Here is a 14,550-nt window from a genome sequence, read left to right as displayed (position 1 = left end):
TTTCGTTAGCTTATTATATAAATGGTTTCCACGAAAAAAAAAAAAAAATCTTCCTCACTACGTCAAATATTCTCCTGATATGTAAAACAAAAGTACCAAAGTTCAACAGTTCCTCCTATAATGTTGGAATCCATAATTCTAGTACCATATACGATGCTTACAGTAACATAACCACCATAAAACAAGGCTGTGCATACAGTCCTTGAGAAGCAATCACTTCCTACACCTTTTTATGTTTTATCATCATGTCATTTTGAGGTTCAAAATTCTGGGCTAATTCTGCGCAGCTCCATTTATTTTACATAGAGCTCTTATATGTAGTGTGAAATGATAAACTTACAGCTGCCTATAGCTACCTCTAGGATAAGCTGATGACTTAGCTTCGTACTGTTTTATTACTAAATTTAATGTATGCAGCAAGCTCCACAGCTCCCTCCAAATATGGTGGCAAATATGGAGCTTTCTATTAGGAAATCACCGTTCTAAAAACAAGAATCAGATAATGAACATTTACTTCAAGTGACAGGAGAAGCCATTGTTATACATGGTATATGTCACCAGTCCAGAACACTTCCTTATAAGCTTAACATTCTTTTTTACCATCTCATTAAAAAATATCACACTAATTACAATAATAGTGCTTAAATTATATTTTAAAGGCGTAAATTTACCTTATTGTGGTATTTCCATAGCATCCAATATCTCCAATGCCAAGATCATCAGCAAGCATTAACACAAAGTTGGGTTTAGGGCTAGATGCCCTTATAAGTGCATCACCGGCTAAATGTAAGATAACCAGAAAAATCCTAAAACAGACAAAGTCAAGGCACATAAATACATAATATTCATGTTACTACAAGTTCCAGATGCTCCCAGAAGTCCATTTTCATTTTAGATAGTATACAGGAATTACACTAGTTAGATGATATTTGTAGCCACTAACATTTTTAGAATCCAAATAGCAGAACTGATCGTAGATCCAGTATAGGGAGCAGATCTCATTGTGGCCCTTCTTCAGTCATCCGTACCTACTTTAATGTTGATCTACAATGTACACGTGTGTTGTAGCAAACTCTGGAAAGGCAAACATTTGTTTGCTCTATTGCTTGTGTCTTGCAAGGAGGGTACAGAGAATTGCAAGGAGGATACAGAGAATAGCTAGGTGTAAACTAGTGTATTTTGGGGCTATGTACTGCCTGTGTAATTCCACAGACAGCACACAGCCCCTCTATAGTCTATGAGGCTATTGTTATAGTAATAATTAGAGATGAGCGAACGTGTTCTTCCGAGCTTGATATTCGTGCGAATATTAGGGTGTTCGGGATGTTCGTTATTCGTAACGAACACCATGTGGTGTTCTGGTTACTTTCACTTCCTTCCCTGAGACGTTAGCGCGCTTTTCTGGCCAATTGAAAGACAGGGAAGGCATTACAACTTCCCCCTGTGACATTCAAGCCCTATACCACCCCCCTGCTGTGAGTGGCTGGGAAGATCAGGTGTCACCCGAACATAAAAGTCGGCCCCTCCCGCGGTTCGCCTCAGATGCCGTGTGAGTTAGATGAGGGACAGTGCTGTTTGTACCGGAGCTGCTGTAGGGAAAGAATTGGTAGTTAGTGTAGGCTTCAAGACCCCCCAAAGGTCCTTATTAGGGCCACTGATAGCTGTGTGTTGGCTGCTGTTAGCAGTGGCAATTTTTTTTTTTCTCAAAATCGGCTCTGCAGAGCGTTGCACCTGGCATTAGGGACAGAAGTGCTGCATAGGCAGGGAGAGTGTTAGGAGTGAGTGTAGCCTTCAAGAACCTCAACGGTCCTTTCTAGGGCCATATTTAACCGTGTGCAGTACTGTGCAGGCTGCTGTTAGCTGTGCTGCATTTTTTTTTGCTTCTCAAAATCGCCTCTGCAGAGCATTGCACCCTCCATTGATACTGCAGGGAAAGAATTGTATAGGCAGGGCCACAACACAGTTATTATTCATTGAATATACGCAGTGCGGCCTTTTGCTTGTAAAACAAGTGAAAATAATTCTATTTGTCCTGCCTCTGTCCGTCCTAAGGGCGGTGGACACGTGTCGGCTGCGTGTGCAACCTGTAAAAATCAGACGCACCCAGCTACGTTTTACTCGTGGCTTCGCCATTTGCTTTCCTTAATTGGGAAAAAAAATACCTGCTCTGCCACAGTTAATAACTCTGCTACCCTCACGTTCTGTGACACATTAGCAGGAAAACAGCACAGTTATTAAACTTCTCATGTTCATAGAATATACGCAGTGCTGCCTTTTGGTGCAAAAAAACGGAAAATAATTCTATTTGTCCTGCCTCTGTCCGTCCTAAGGGCGGTGGACACGTGTCGGCTGCGCGTGCAACCTGTAAAAATCAGACGCACCCAGCTACGTTTTACTCCTGGCTTCGCCATTTGCTTTCCTTAATTGGGAAAAAAAATACCTGCTCTGCCACAGTTAATAACTCTGCTACCCTCACGTTCTGTGACACATTAGCAGGGAAACAGCACAGTTATTAAACTTCTCATGTTCATAGAATATACGCAGTGCTGCCTTTTGGTGCAAAAAAACGGAAAATAATTCTATTTGTCCTGCCTCTGTCCGTCCTAAGGGCGGTGGACACGTGTCGGCTGCGTGTGCAACCTGTAAAAATCAGACGCACCCAGCTACGTTTTACTCCTGGCTTCGCCATTTGCTTTCCTTAATTGGGAAAAAAAATACCTGCTCTGCCACAGTTAATAACTCTGCTACCCTCACGTTCTGTGACACATTAGCAGGAAAACAGCACAGTTATTAAACTTCTCATGTTCATAGAATATACGCAGTGCTGCCTTTTGGTGCAAAAAAATGGAAAATAATTCTATTTGTCCTGCCTCTGTCCGTCCTAAGGGCGGTGGACACGTGTCGGCTGCGTGTGCAACCTGTAAAAATCAGACGCACCCAGCTACGTTTTACTCCTGGCTTCGCCATTTGCTTTCCTTAATTGGGAAAAAAAATACCTGCTCTGCCACAGTTAATAACTCTGCTACCCTCACGTTCTGTGACACATTAGCAGGAAAACAGCACAGTTATTAAACTTCTCATGTTCATAGAATATACGCAGTGCTGCCTTTTGGTGCAAAAAAACGGAAAATAATTCTATTTGTCCTGCCTCTGTCCGTCCTAAGGGCGGTGGACACGTGTCGGCTGCGTGTGCAACCTGTAAAAATCAGACGCACCCAGCTACGTTTTACTCCTGGCTTCGCCATTTGCTTTCCTTAATTGGGAAAAAAAATACCTGCTCTGCCACAGTTAATAACTCTGCTACCCTCACGTTCTGTGACACATTAGCAGGAAAACAGCACAGTTATTAAACTTAGATTATACATTCACTAGAGGCAGTGGGGCCTTTCGTTTTCAAAAAAGGGAAAAAATTATATTTGGCCTGCAGTCTTGCGCCAATTTATTAGCTGCCTGTGAAATCAAATCACTGGTAATACAGCATGCTGAGGGGTAGGGGTAGGCCTAGAGGACGTGGACGCGGCCGAGGACGCGGAGGGCCAAGTCAGGGTGTGGGCACAGGCCGAGCTCCTGATCCAGGTGTGTCGCAGCCGACTGCTGCGCGATTAGGAGAGAGGCACGTTTCTGGTGTCCCCACATTCATCGCCCAATTAATGGGTCCACGCGGGAGACGGTTATTAGAAAATGAGCAGTGTGAGCAGGTCCTGTCCTGGATGGCAGAAAGTGCTTCGAGCAACCTATCGTCTACCCGCAGTTCTGCGCCGTCCACTGCTGCAAATTTGAATCCTCTGTCTGCTGCTCCTCCTTCCTCCCAGCCTCCTCACTCCACTACAATGACACCTGCTCAGGAGCGGGAACACTCCCAGGAACTGTTCTCGGGCCCCTGCTTAGATTGGGCAGCAGCGGTTCCTCTCCCACCAGAGGAGTTTATCGTCACTGATGCCCAACCATTCGAAAGTTCCCGGGGTCCGGGGGAAGAGGCAGGGGACTTCCGCCAACTGTCTCAACAACTTTCTGTGGGTGAGGAGGACGATGACGATCAGACACAGTTGTCTTGCAGTGAGGTAGTAGTAAGGGCAGTAAGTCCGAGGGAGCAGCGCACAGAGGATTCGGAGGAAGAGCAGCAGGAAGATGAGGTGACTGACCCCACCTGGTGTGCAACGCTTACTCAGGAGGACAGGTCTTCAGAGGGGGAGTCAAGGGCATCAGCAGGGCAGGTTGCAAGAGGCAGTGCGGTGGCCAGGGGTAGAGGCAGGGCCAGACCGAATAATCCACCAAGTGTTTCCCAAAGCGCCCCCTCGCGCCATGCCACCCTGCAGAGGCCGAGGTGCTCTAAGGTCTGCCAGTTTTTCACAGAGACGCCTGACGACCGACGAACAGTGGTGTGCAACCTTTGTCGCGCAAAGCTCAGCCGGGGAGCCAACACCAACAGCCTCACCACCACCACCATGCGCAGACATATGATGGCCAAGCACCCCGCAAGGTGGGACGAAGGCCGTTCAGCGCCTCCGGTTTGCACCCCTGCCTCTCCCCGTGCCCCAACCTGCCACTGAGATGCAACCCCCCTCTCAGGACACAGGCATTACCGTCTCCTGGCCTGCACCCACACCCTCACCTCCGCTGTCCTCGGCCCCATCCAGCAGTGTAGTTCAGCGCACCGTCCAGCCGTTGCTTGCACAACTGTTGGAGCGCAAGCGCAAGTACGCCGCCACGCACCCGCACGCTGAAACGTTAACCGTCCGCATAGCAAAATTCATCAGCCTTGAGATGCTGCCGTATAGGCTTGTGGAAACGGAGTCCTTCAAAAGTATCATGGAGGCGGCGGCCCCGCGCTACTCAGTTCCCAGTCGCCACTACTTTTCCCGATGTGCCGTCCCAGCCCTGCACGACCACGTCTCCCGCAACATTGTACGCGCCCTCACCAACGCGGTTACTGCCACGGTCCACTTAACTACGGACACGTGGACAAGCACAGGCGGGCAGGGCCACTACATCTCCCTGACGGCACATTGGGTGAATTTAGTGGAGGCTGGGACAGAGTCAGAGCCTGGGACCGCTCATGTCCTACCCACCCCCAGAATTGCGGGCCCCAGCTCGGTGGTGGTATCTGCGGAGGTGTATGCTTCCTCCACTAAAGCACCCTCCTCCTCCTCCTCCTCCTCTGTCTCGCAATCAAGATGTGTTAGCAGCAGCATGTCGCCAGCAGTCGGTGTCGCGCGGTGTGGCAGCACAGCGGTGGGCAAGCGTCAGCAGGCCGTGCTGAAACTACTCAGCTTAGGCGATAAGAGGCACACGGCCCACGAACTGCTGCAGGGTCTGACACAGCAGACCGACCGCTGGCTTGCGCCGCTGAGCCTCCAACCGGGCATGGTCGTGTGTGACAACGGCCGTAACCTGGTGGCGGCTCTGCAGCTCGGCAGCCTCACGCACGTGCCATGCCTGGCCCACGTCTTTAATTTGGTGGTTCAGCGCTTTCTGAAAAGCTACCCACGCTTGTCAGACCTGCTCGTAAAGGCGCGCCGGCTCTGCGCACATTTTCGCAAGTCCCACACGGACGCTGCCACCCTGCTCACCCTGCAACATCACTTTAAGCTGCCAGTGCACCGACTGCTGTGCGACGTGCCCACACGGTGGAACTCTACGCTCCACATGTTGGCCAGGCTCTATGAACAACGTAGAGCTATAGTCGAATACCAACTCCAACATGGGCGGCGCAGTGGGAGTCAGCCTCCTCAATTCCTTTCAGAAGAGTGGGCCTGGTTGGCAGACATCTGCCATGTCCTTGGTAATTTTGAGGAGTCTACCCAGGTGGTGAGTGGCGATGCTACAATCATTAGCGTCACCATTCCTCTGCTATGCATCTTGAGAAATTCCCTGCAAACCATAAAGGCAGCTGCTTTGCGCTCGGAAACGGGGGCGGGGGAAGACAGTATGCCGCTGGATAGTCAGGGCACCCTCCTGTCTATTTCTCAGCGCGTACAGGAGGAGGAGGAGGAGCATGAGGAGGATGAGGAGGAGGGGGAAGAGACAGCTTGGGCCGCTGCTGACGGTACACCGGCTGATTGCCTGTCATCCTTTCAGCGTGTATGGCCTGAGGAGGAGGAGGAGGAGGAGGATCCTGAAAGTGATCTTCCTAGTGAAGACAGCCATGTGTTGCGTACAGGTACCCTGGCACACATGGCTGACTTCATGTTAGGATGCCTTTCTCGTGACCCTCGCGTTGCACGCATTCTGGCCACGACGGATTACTGGGTGTACACACTGCTCGATCCACGGTATAAGGATAACCTGCCCACTCTGATTCCCGAAGAGGAAAGGGGTTCGAGAGTGTTGCTATACCACAGGACCCTTGCGGACAAGCTGATGGTAAAATTCCCAGCCGACAGCGCTAGTGGCAGAAGGCGCAGTACCGAGGGCAAGGTAGCAGGGGATGTGCGTAGATCGAGCAGCATGTACATCCCAGGCAGTGCAACAGTCTTTAAGGGCCTGGCCAGCTTTATGGCTCCCCACCAAGACTGTGTCACCGCTCCCCAGTCACGGCTGAGTCGGCGGGAGTACTGTAAAAGGATGGTGAGGGAGTACGTAGCGGATCGCACGACCATCCTTGGTGACGCCTCTGCCCCCTACAACTACTGGGTGTCGAAGCTGGACACGTGGCCTGAACTAGCGCTGTATGCCCTGGAGGTGCTTGCTTGTCCTGCGGCTAGCGTCTTGTCGGAGAGGGTGTTTAGTGCGGCTGGGGGAATCATCACAGATAAGCGTAGCCGCTTGTCAACCGACAGTGCCGACAGGCTAACAGTCATCAAGATGAACAAAGGCTGGATTTCCCCAGACTTCTGTTCTCCACCAGCGGACAGCAGCGATACGTAAGCAATACGTAGGCTGCACCCGCGGATGGAAGCTACGTTCTCTCTCACCATCCAAAACGGGGACATTTCTGCTTCATCAATCTGTGTCTAATATTCCTCCTCCTCCTCCTGCTCCTCCTCCTGAAACCTCACGTAATCACGCTGAACGGGCAATTTTTCTTAGGGCCACAAGGCTCACTCAAATAATTTTTCTGAACAATTTTTATAAGTTTCAATGCGCTTAAAAGCGTTGGAACTTTAACTTGAACCAATTTTTCGTTACACTGGGCTGCCTCCAGGCCTAGTTACCACTTAAGCCACATTAACCAAAGCGATTAATGGGTTTCACCTGCCCTCTTGGCTGGCCATGGCCAATTTTTGGGATGTACATTAGTACTGTTGATACAGCAATTTTTGTGGGCCCTCGCCTACAGTGTAATCAAATTAATTTTTAGCCCACCTGCATTACAGCTGACGTTACCTCAGCTGTGTTGGGCAATGCAATGGGATATTTTTATGTACCGCCGGTGGGTTCCAGGGAGCCACCCATGCTGTAGGTGCACACGGAGTTTTTAATACATCTGTACACTTCTAAAGAACCCCAGTCTGACTGGGGCATGCAGTGTGGGCCGAAGCCCACCTGTATTACGCACGACATTACTACCTCAGCTGTGTTGGGCAATGCAATGGGATATTTCTATGTACCGCCGGTGGCTTCCTGGCACCCACCCAGGCAGTGGGTCCACAGGGAGTTTAACCTACATGTGTCCACTTGTAAAGAACCCCAGTCTGACTGGGGCATGCAGTGTGGGCCGAAGCCCACCTGCATTAAGCACGACATTACTACCTCAGCTGTGTTGGGCAATGCAATGGGATATTTTTATGTACCGCCGGTGGGTTCCAGGGAGGCACCCATGCAGTAGGTGCACACGGAGTGTAACCTACATGTGTCCACTTGTAAAGAACCCCAGTCAGACTGGGGCATGCAGTGTGGGCCGAAGCCCACCTGTATTACGCACGACATTACTACCTCAGCTGTGTTGGGCAATGCAATGGGATATTTCTATGTACCGCCGGTGGCTTCCTGGCACCCACCCATGCTGTGGGTCGACAGGGACTTCACAATAGGGAGTTGTACCTGCCTGTGTCTATGAATTAAAAAGCCCGGTCTAACTGGGGCATGCAGACACCTTGACAGAATGAATAGTGTGTGGCACATAGGTTCCCCATTGCTATGCCTACGTGTGCAGCTCCTGATGGTGGTGGCACAGGATTCTATTTCTCATTGCTTCTGTACAGCATTGTGGGCTATCGCCCCGCCCCTTTTAAAGAGGGTCGCTGCCTAGCCATGCCAACCCTCTGCAGTGTGTGCCTGCGGTTCCTCCTCATGGCAGACACACTTCTAAATAGACATGAGTGTGGCGTGGCATGAGGGCAGCTGAAGGCTGCGCAGGGACACTTTGGTGTGCGCTGTGGGGGGGAGGGGGGGGTGGTTGGTCAGCATGTAACCCAGGAGAAGTGGCAGCGGAGTGTCATCCAGGCAGTGATTGTGCTTTGTTGTAGCTAGTGTGGTGCTTAGCAAAGGTATGCCATGGTAATGAGGGCTTTTCAGAAGTAAAAGTTGTTGGGAGGGGGGGGGGCCCACTCTTGCCGGTATTGTGGCTTAATAGTGGGACCTGTGAACTTGAGATGCAGCCCAACATGTAGCCCCTCGCCTGCCCTATCCGTTTCTGTGTCATTCCCATCACTTTCTTGAATTGCCCAGATTTTCACACATGAAAACCTTAGCGAGCATCGGCGAAATACAAAAATGCTCTGGTCGCCCATTGACTTCAATGGGGTTCGTTGTTCGAAACGAACCCTCGAACATCGCGGGAAGTTCGTTCCGAATAACGAACACCCGAACATTTTGGTGTTCGCTCATCTCTAGTATTAATATATGTATTCTATTGTATATATCTTTTTATATGTTTCTCACACCAGGCTAGGCAACACACATATATATTAGTATATATTTAGAGATGAGCGAACGTACTCGTCCGAGCTTGATATTCGTGCGAATATTAGGGTGTTCGGGATGCTCGTTACTCGTAACGAGTACCACGCGGTGTTCCGGTTACTTTCAGTTTCCTCTCTGAGACGTTAGCGCGCTTTTCTGGCCAATTGAAAGACAGGGAAGGCATTACAACTTCCCCCTGTGACGTTCAAGCCCTATACCACCCCCCTGCTGTGAGTGGCTGGGGCGATCAGATGTCACCCGAGTATAAAAGTCGGCCCCTCCCGCGGCTCGCCACACATGCCTTGTGAGTTAGCTGAGGGAAAGTCCAGTTCTATTGGAGTTGCTGTAGGGAGAGTGTTTGTAGTGAGTGTAGGCTTCAAGAACCCCAACGGTCCTTCTTAGGGCCACATCTACGTGTGTGCAGGCTGCTGTTAGCAGTGGAGAAATTTTTTTTTTTTCTCAAAATCGGCAGTGCAGAGCATTGCACCCGGTATTAGGGACAGAAGTGGTGCTTAGGCAGGGAGAGCGTTAGGAGTGAGTGTAGCCTTCAAGAACCTCAACGGTCCTTTCTAGGGCCACATTTAACTGTGTGGAGTACTGTGCAGGCTGCTGTTAGCTGTGTTGCTTTTTTTTTTTCTTCTCAAAATCGGCGGTGCAGAGCATTGCACCCTGCATTGATACTACAGGCACAGAATTGTGTAGGCAGGGCCACAACACAGTTATTAGTCATTGAATAGACGCAGTGGGCCTTTTCTTTTTTAACAAAAGGGAAAAAAGTATATTTGCCCTGCCTCTGTCAGTCCTAAGGGCTCTGGGTACGTGTGTGCTGCGTGGAGAACGTAAAAAAATCAGACGCAACCAGCTACGGTTGAGTGCAGCCTTGCGCCAATTTCTTTCCTGCCTGGGAAATACCTGCTCTGCCACAGTTAATAACTCTGCAACAGTAAAGTTCTGTGACACTTTTGCAGGGCCGCAATACAGTTATATTAGTCATTGAATAGACACAGTGGGCCTTTTCTTTTTTAACAAAAGGGAAAAAAGTATATTTGCCCTGCCTCTGTCAGTCCTAAGGGCTCTGGGTACGTGTGTGCTGCGTGGAGAACGTAAAAAAATCAGACACAACCAGCTACGGTTGAGTGCAGCCTTGCGCCAATTTCTTTCCTGCCTGGGAAATACCTGCTCTGCCACAGTTAATAACTCTGCAACAATAAAGTTCTGTGACACTTTTGCAGGGCCGCAACACAGTTATATTAGTCATTGAATAGATGCAGTGGGCCTTTTCTTTTTTAACAAAAGGGAAAAAAGTATATTTGCCCTGCCTCTGTCAGTCCTAAGGGCTCTGGGTACGTGTGTGCTGCGTGGAGAACGTAAAAAAATCAGACGCAACCAGCTACGGTTGAGTGCAGCCTTGCGCCAATTTCTTTCCTGCCTGGGAAATACCTGCTCTGCCACAGTTAATAACTCTGCAACAGTAAAGTTCTGTGACACTTTTGCAGGGCCGCAACACAGTTATATTAGTCATTGAATAGATGCAGTGGGCCTTTTCTTTTTTAACAAAAGGGAAAAAAGTATATTTGCCCTGCCTCTGTCAGTCCTAAGGGCTCTGGGTACGTGTGTGCTGCGTGGAGAACGTAAAAAAATCAGACGCAACCAGCTACGGTTGAGTGCAGCCTTGCGCCAATTTCTTTCCTGCCTGGGAAATCAAATCACTGGTAATACAGCATGCTGAGGGGTAGGGGTAGGCCTAGAGGATGTGGACGCGGCCGAGGACGTGGAGGGCCAAGTGAGGGTGTGGGCACAGGCCGAGCCAGTGCGGTGGCCAGGGGTAGAGGCAGGGCCAGACCGAATAATCCACCAACTGTTTCCCAAAGCGCCCCCTCGCGCCATGCCACCCTGCAGAGGTCAAGGTGCTCTACGGTGTGGCAGTTTTTCACAGAGACGCCTGACGACCGACTAACAGTGGTGTGCAACCTTTGTCACGCCAAGATCAGCTGGGGAGGCACCACCAACAGCATGCGCAGGCATATGATGGCCAAGCACCCCACAAGGTGGGACGATGCCCGTTCACCGCCTCCGGTTTGCACCACTGCCTCTCCCCCTGTGCCCCAACCTGCCACTGAGATCCAACCCCCCTCTGAGGACACAGGCACTACCGTCTCCTGGCCTGCACCCACACCCTCACCTCCGCTGTCCTCGGCCCCATCCAGCAATGTCTCTCAGCGCAGAGTCCAGACGTCGCTAGTGCCACAGTTTGAGCGCAAGTACGACGCCACGCACCCGCACGCTCAAGCGTTAAACGTGCACATTGCAAAATTGATCAGCCTAGAGATGCTGCCGTATAGGCTTGTGGAAACGGAGGCTTTCAAAAGCATGATGGCGGCGGCTGCCCCGCGCTACTCGGTTCCCAGTCGCCACTACTTTTCCCGATGTGCCGTCCCAGCCCTGCACGACCACGTCTCCCGCAACATTGTACGCGCCCTCACCAACGCGGTTACTGCCAAGGTCCACTTAACAACGGACACGTGGACAAGCACAGGCGGGCAGGGCCACTATATCTCCCTGACGGCACATTCGGTGAATTTAGTGGACACTGGGACAGAGTCAGAGCCTGGGACCGCTCACGTCCTACCCACCCCCAGAATTGCGGGCCACAGCTCGGTGGTGGTATCTGCGGCGGTGTATGCTTCCTCCACTAAAGCACCTTCCTCCACCTCCTCCTCCAACGCAACCTCTGTCTCGCAATCAAGATGTGTCAGCAGCACGTCGCCAGCAGTCGGTGTCACGTGGCGTGGCAGCACAGCGGTGGGCAAGCGTCAGCAGGCCGTGCTGAAACTACTCAGCTTAGGAGAGAAGAGGCACACGGCCCACGAACTGCTGCAGGGTCTGACAGAGCAGACCGACCACTGGCTTGCGCCGCTGAGCCTCCAACCGGGCATGGTCGTGTGTCACAAAGGCCGTAAGCTGGTGGCGGCTCGGCAGCTCGGCAGCCTCACGCACGTGCCATGCCTGGCCCATGTCTTTAATTTGGTGGTTCAGCGCTTTCTGAAAAGCTACCCCCACTTGTCATACCTGCTCGGAAAGGTGCGCCAGCTCTGCGCACATTTCCGCAAATCCCACACGCACGCTGCCACCCTGCGGACACTGCAACATAGGTTTAATCTGCCAGTGCACCGACTGCTGTGCGACGTGCCCACACAGTGGAACTCTACGCTCCACATGTTGGCCAGACTCTATGAGCAGCGTAGAGCTATAGTGGAATACCAACTCCAACTTGCGCGGCGCAGTGGGAGTCAGCCTCCTCAATTATTTACAGAAGAGTGGCCCTGGTTGGCAGCCATCTGCCAGGTCCTTGGAAAATTTGAGGAGTCTACCCAGGTGGTGAGCGGTGATGCTGCAATCATTAGCGTCACCATTCCTCTGCTATGCATCTTGAGAAGTTCCCTGCAAAGCATAAAGGCAGACGCTTTGCGCTCGGAAACAGAGCCGGGGGAAGACAGTATGTCGCTGGATAGTCAGAGCACCCTCCTGTCTATATCTCAGCGCGTTGAGGAGGAGGAGGAGGAGCATGAGGAGGAGGGGGAAGAGACAGCTTGGCCCACTGCTGACGGTACCCATGCTGCTTGCCTGTCATCCTTTCAGCGTGTATGGCCTGAGGAGGAGGAAGAGGAGGAGGAGGAGGATCCTGAAAGTGATCTTCCTAGTGAAGACAGCCATGTGTTGCGTACAGGTACCCTGGCACACATGGCTGACTTCATGTTAGAATGCCTTTCTCGTGACCCTCGCGTTACACGCATTCTGGCCACTACGGATTACTGGGTGTACACACTGCTCGATCCACGGTATAAGGAGAGCCTTTGCACTCTCATTCCCGAAGAGGAAAGGGGTTCGAGAATGATGCTATACCACAGGGCGCTGGTGGACAAACTGATGGTAAACTTCCCATCCGACAGCGCTAGTGGCAGAAGGCGCAGTTCCGAGGGCCAGGTAGCAGGGGAGGCGCAGAGATCAGGCAGCATGTACAGCGCAGACAGGGGAACATTCTCCAAGGCCTTTGCCAGCTTTATGGCTCCCCAGCAAGACTGTGTCACTGCTCCCCAGTCAAGGCTGAGTCGGCGGGAGCACTGTAAAAGGATGGTGAGGGAGTACGTAGCCGATCACACGACCGTCCTCCGTGACGCCTCTGCCCCCTACAACTACTGGGTGTCGAAGCTGGACACGTGGCCTGAACTCGCGCTGTATGCCCTGGAGGTGCTTGCTTGTCCTGCGGCTAGCGTCTTGTCAGAGAGTGTGTTTAGTGCGGCTGGGGGAATCATCACAGATAAGCGTACCCACCTGTCAACCGACAGTGCCGACAGGCTTACACTCATCAAGATGAACAAAGCCTGGATTTCCCCAGACTTCTCTTCTCCACCAGCGGACAGCAGCGATACGTAAGCAATACGTAGGCTGCACCCGCGGATGGAAGCTACGTTCTCTCTCACCATCCAAAACGGGGACATTTCTGCTTCATCAATCTGTGTCTAATATTCCTCCTCCTCCTCCTGCTCCTCCTCCTGAAACCTCACGTAATCACGCTGAACGGGCAATTTTTCTTAGGGCCACAAGGCTCACTCATATAATTTTTCTAAACAATTTTTATATGTTTCAATGCTCTTAAAAGCGTTGAAACTTTAACTTGAACCAATTTTTCGTTAAACTGGGCTGCCTCCAGGCCTAGTTACCACTTAAGCCACATTAACCAAAGCGATTAATGGGTTTCACCTGCCCTCTTGGTTGGCCATGGCCAATTTTCTGGATGTACATTAGTACTGTTGATACAGCAATTTTTGTGGGCCCTCGCCTACAGTGTAATCAAATGAATTTTTAGCCCACCTGCATTACAGCTGACGTTACATCCACCTGCATTAAACATGAGATTACTACCTCAGCTGTGATGGGCACTGCAATGGGATATTTTTATGTACCGCCGGTGGGTTCCAGGGAGCCACCCATGCTGTCGGTCCACAGGGACTTCACAATAGGGAGTTGTACCTGCCTGTGTCTATGAATTAAAAAGCCCGGTCTGACTGGGGCATGCAGACACCTTGACAGAATGAATAGTGTGTGGCACATAGGTTCCCCATTGCTATGCCCACGTGTGCAGCTCCTGATGGCGGTGGCACAGGATTATATTTCTCATTGCTTCCGTACAGCATTGTGGGCTATCGCCCCGCCCCTTTTAAAGAGGGTCGCTGCCTAGCCGTGCCAACCCTCTGCAGTGTGTGCCTGCGGTTCCTCCTCATGGCAGACGCACTTATAAATAGACATGAGTGTGGCGTGGCATGAGGGCAGCTGAAGGCTGTGCAGGGACAATTTGGTGTGCGCTGTGGACACTGGGTCGTGCGGGGGGGTTGGGCAGCATGTAACCCAGGAGAAGTGGCAGCGGAGTGTCATGCAGGCAGTGATTGTGCTTTGTTGGAAGTAGTGTGGTGCTTAGCTAAGGTATGCATTGCTAATGAGGGCTTTTCAGAAGTAAAAGTTGTTGGGAGGGGGGGGGCCCACTCTTGCCGGTATTGTGGCTTAATAGTGGGACCTGTGAACTTGAGATGCAGCCCAACATGTAGCCCCTCGCCTGCCCTATCCGTTGCTGTGTCGTTCCCATCACTTTCTTGAATTGCCCAGATTTTCACACATGAAAACCTTAGCGAGCATCGGCGAAATACAAAA

The 14,550-nt window shown here is 51.2% G+C and overlaps 1 protein-coding gene across 4 annotated transcripts in view; it reads right to left on the bottom strand.

Annotated features, from left to right (window-relative positions):
* Positions 1–14,550, bottom strand: part of LOC136625583 (arylsulfatase D-like) — a 126,780-nt gene that overhangs the window by 87,547 nt on the left and 24,683 nt on the right. For 3 of the 4 annotated variants that reach the window (XM_066599894.1, XM_066599896.1, XM_066599897.1), the window contains exon 2: positions 672–806. In XM_066599894.1, the coding sequence (XP_066455991.1) occupies positions 672–806 (135 nt within the window). Of the gene's footprint in view, positions 1–671; positions 807–943; positions 1,025–14,550 lie in introns of those variants that run through there. The other variant, XM_066599895.1, reaches the window with a different exon arrangement.

Source organism: Eleutherodactylus coqui, chromosome 4, assembly GCF_035609145.1.
Source record: "Eleutherodactylus coqui strain aEleCoq1 chromosome 4, aEleCoq1.hap1, whole genome shotgun sequence".
Classification (NCBI taxonomy): Eukaryota; Metazoa; Chordata; class Amphibia; order Anura; family Eleutherodactylidae; genus Eleutherodactylus; species Eleutherodactylus coqui.
This window is presented reverse-complemented; position numbering and strand designations above follow the sequence as displayed.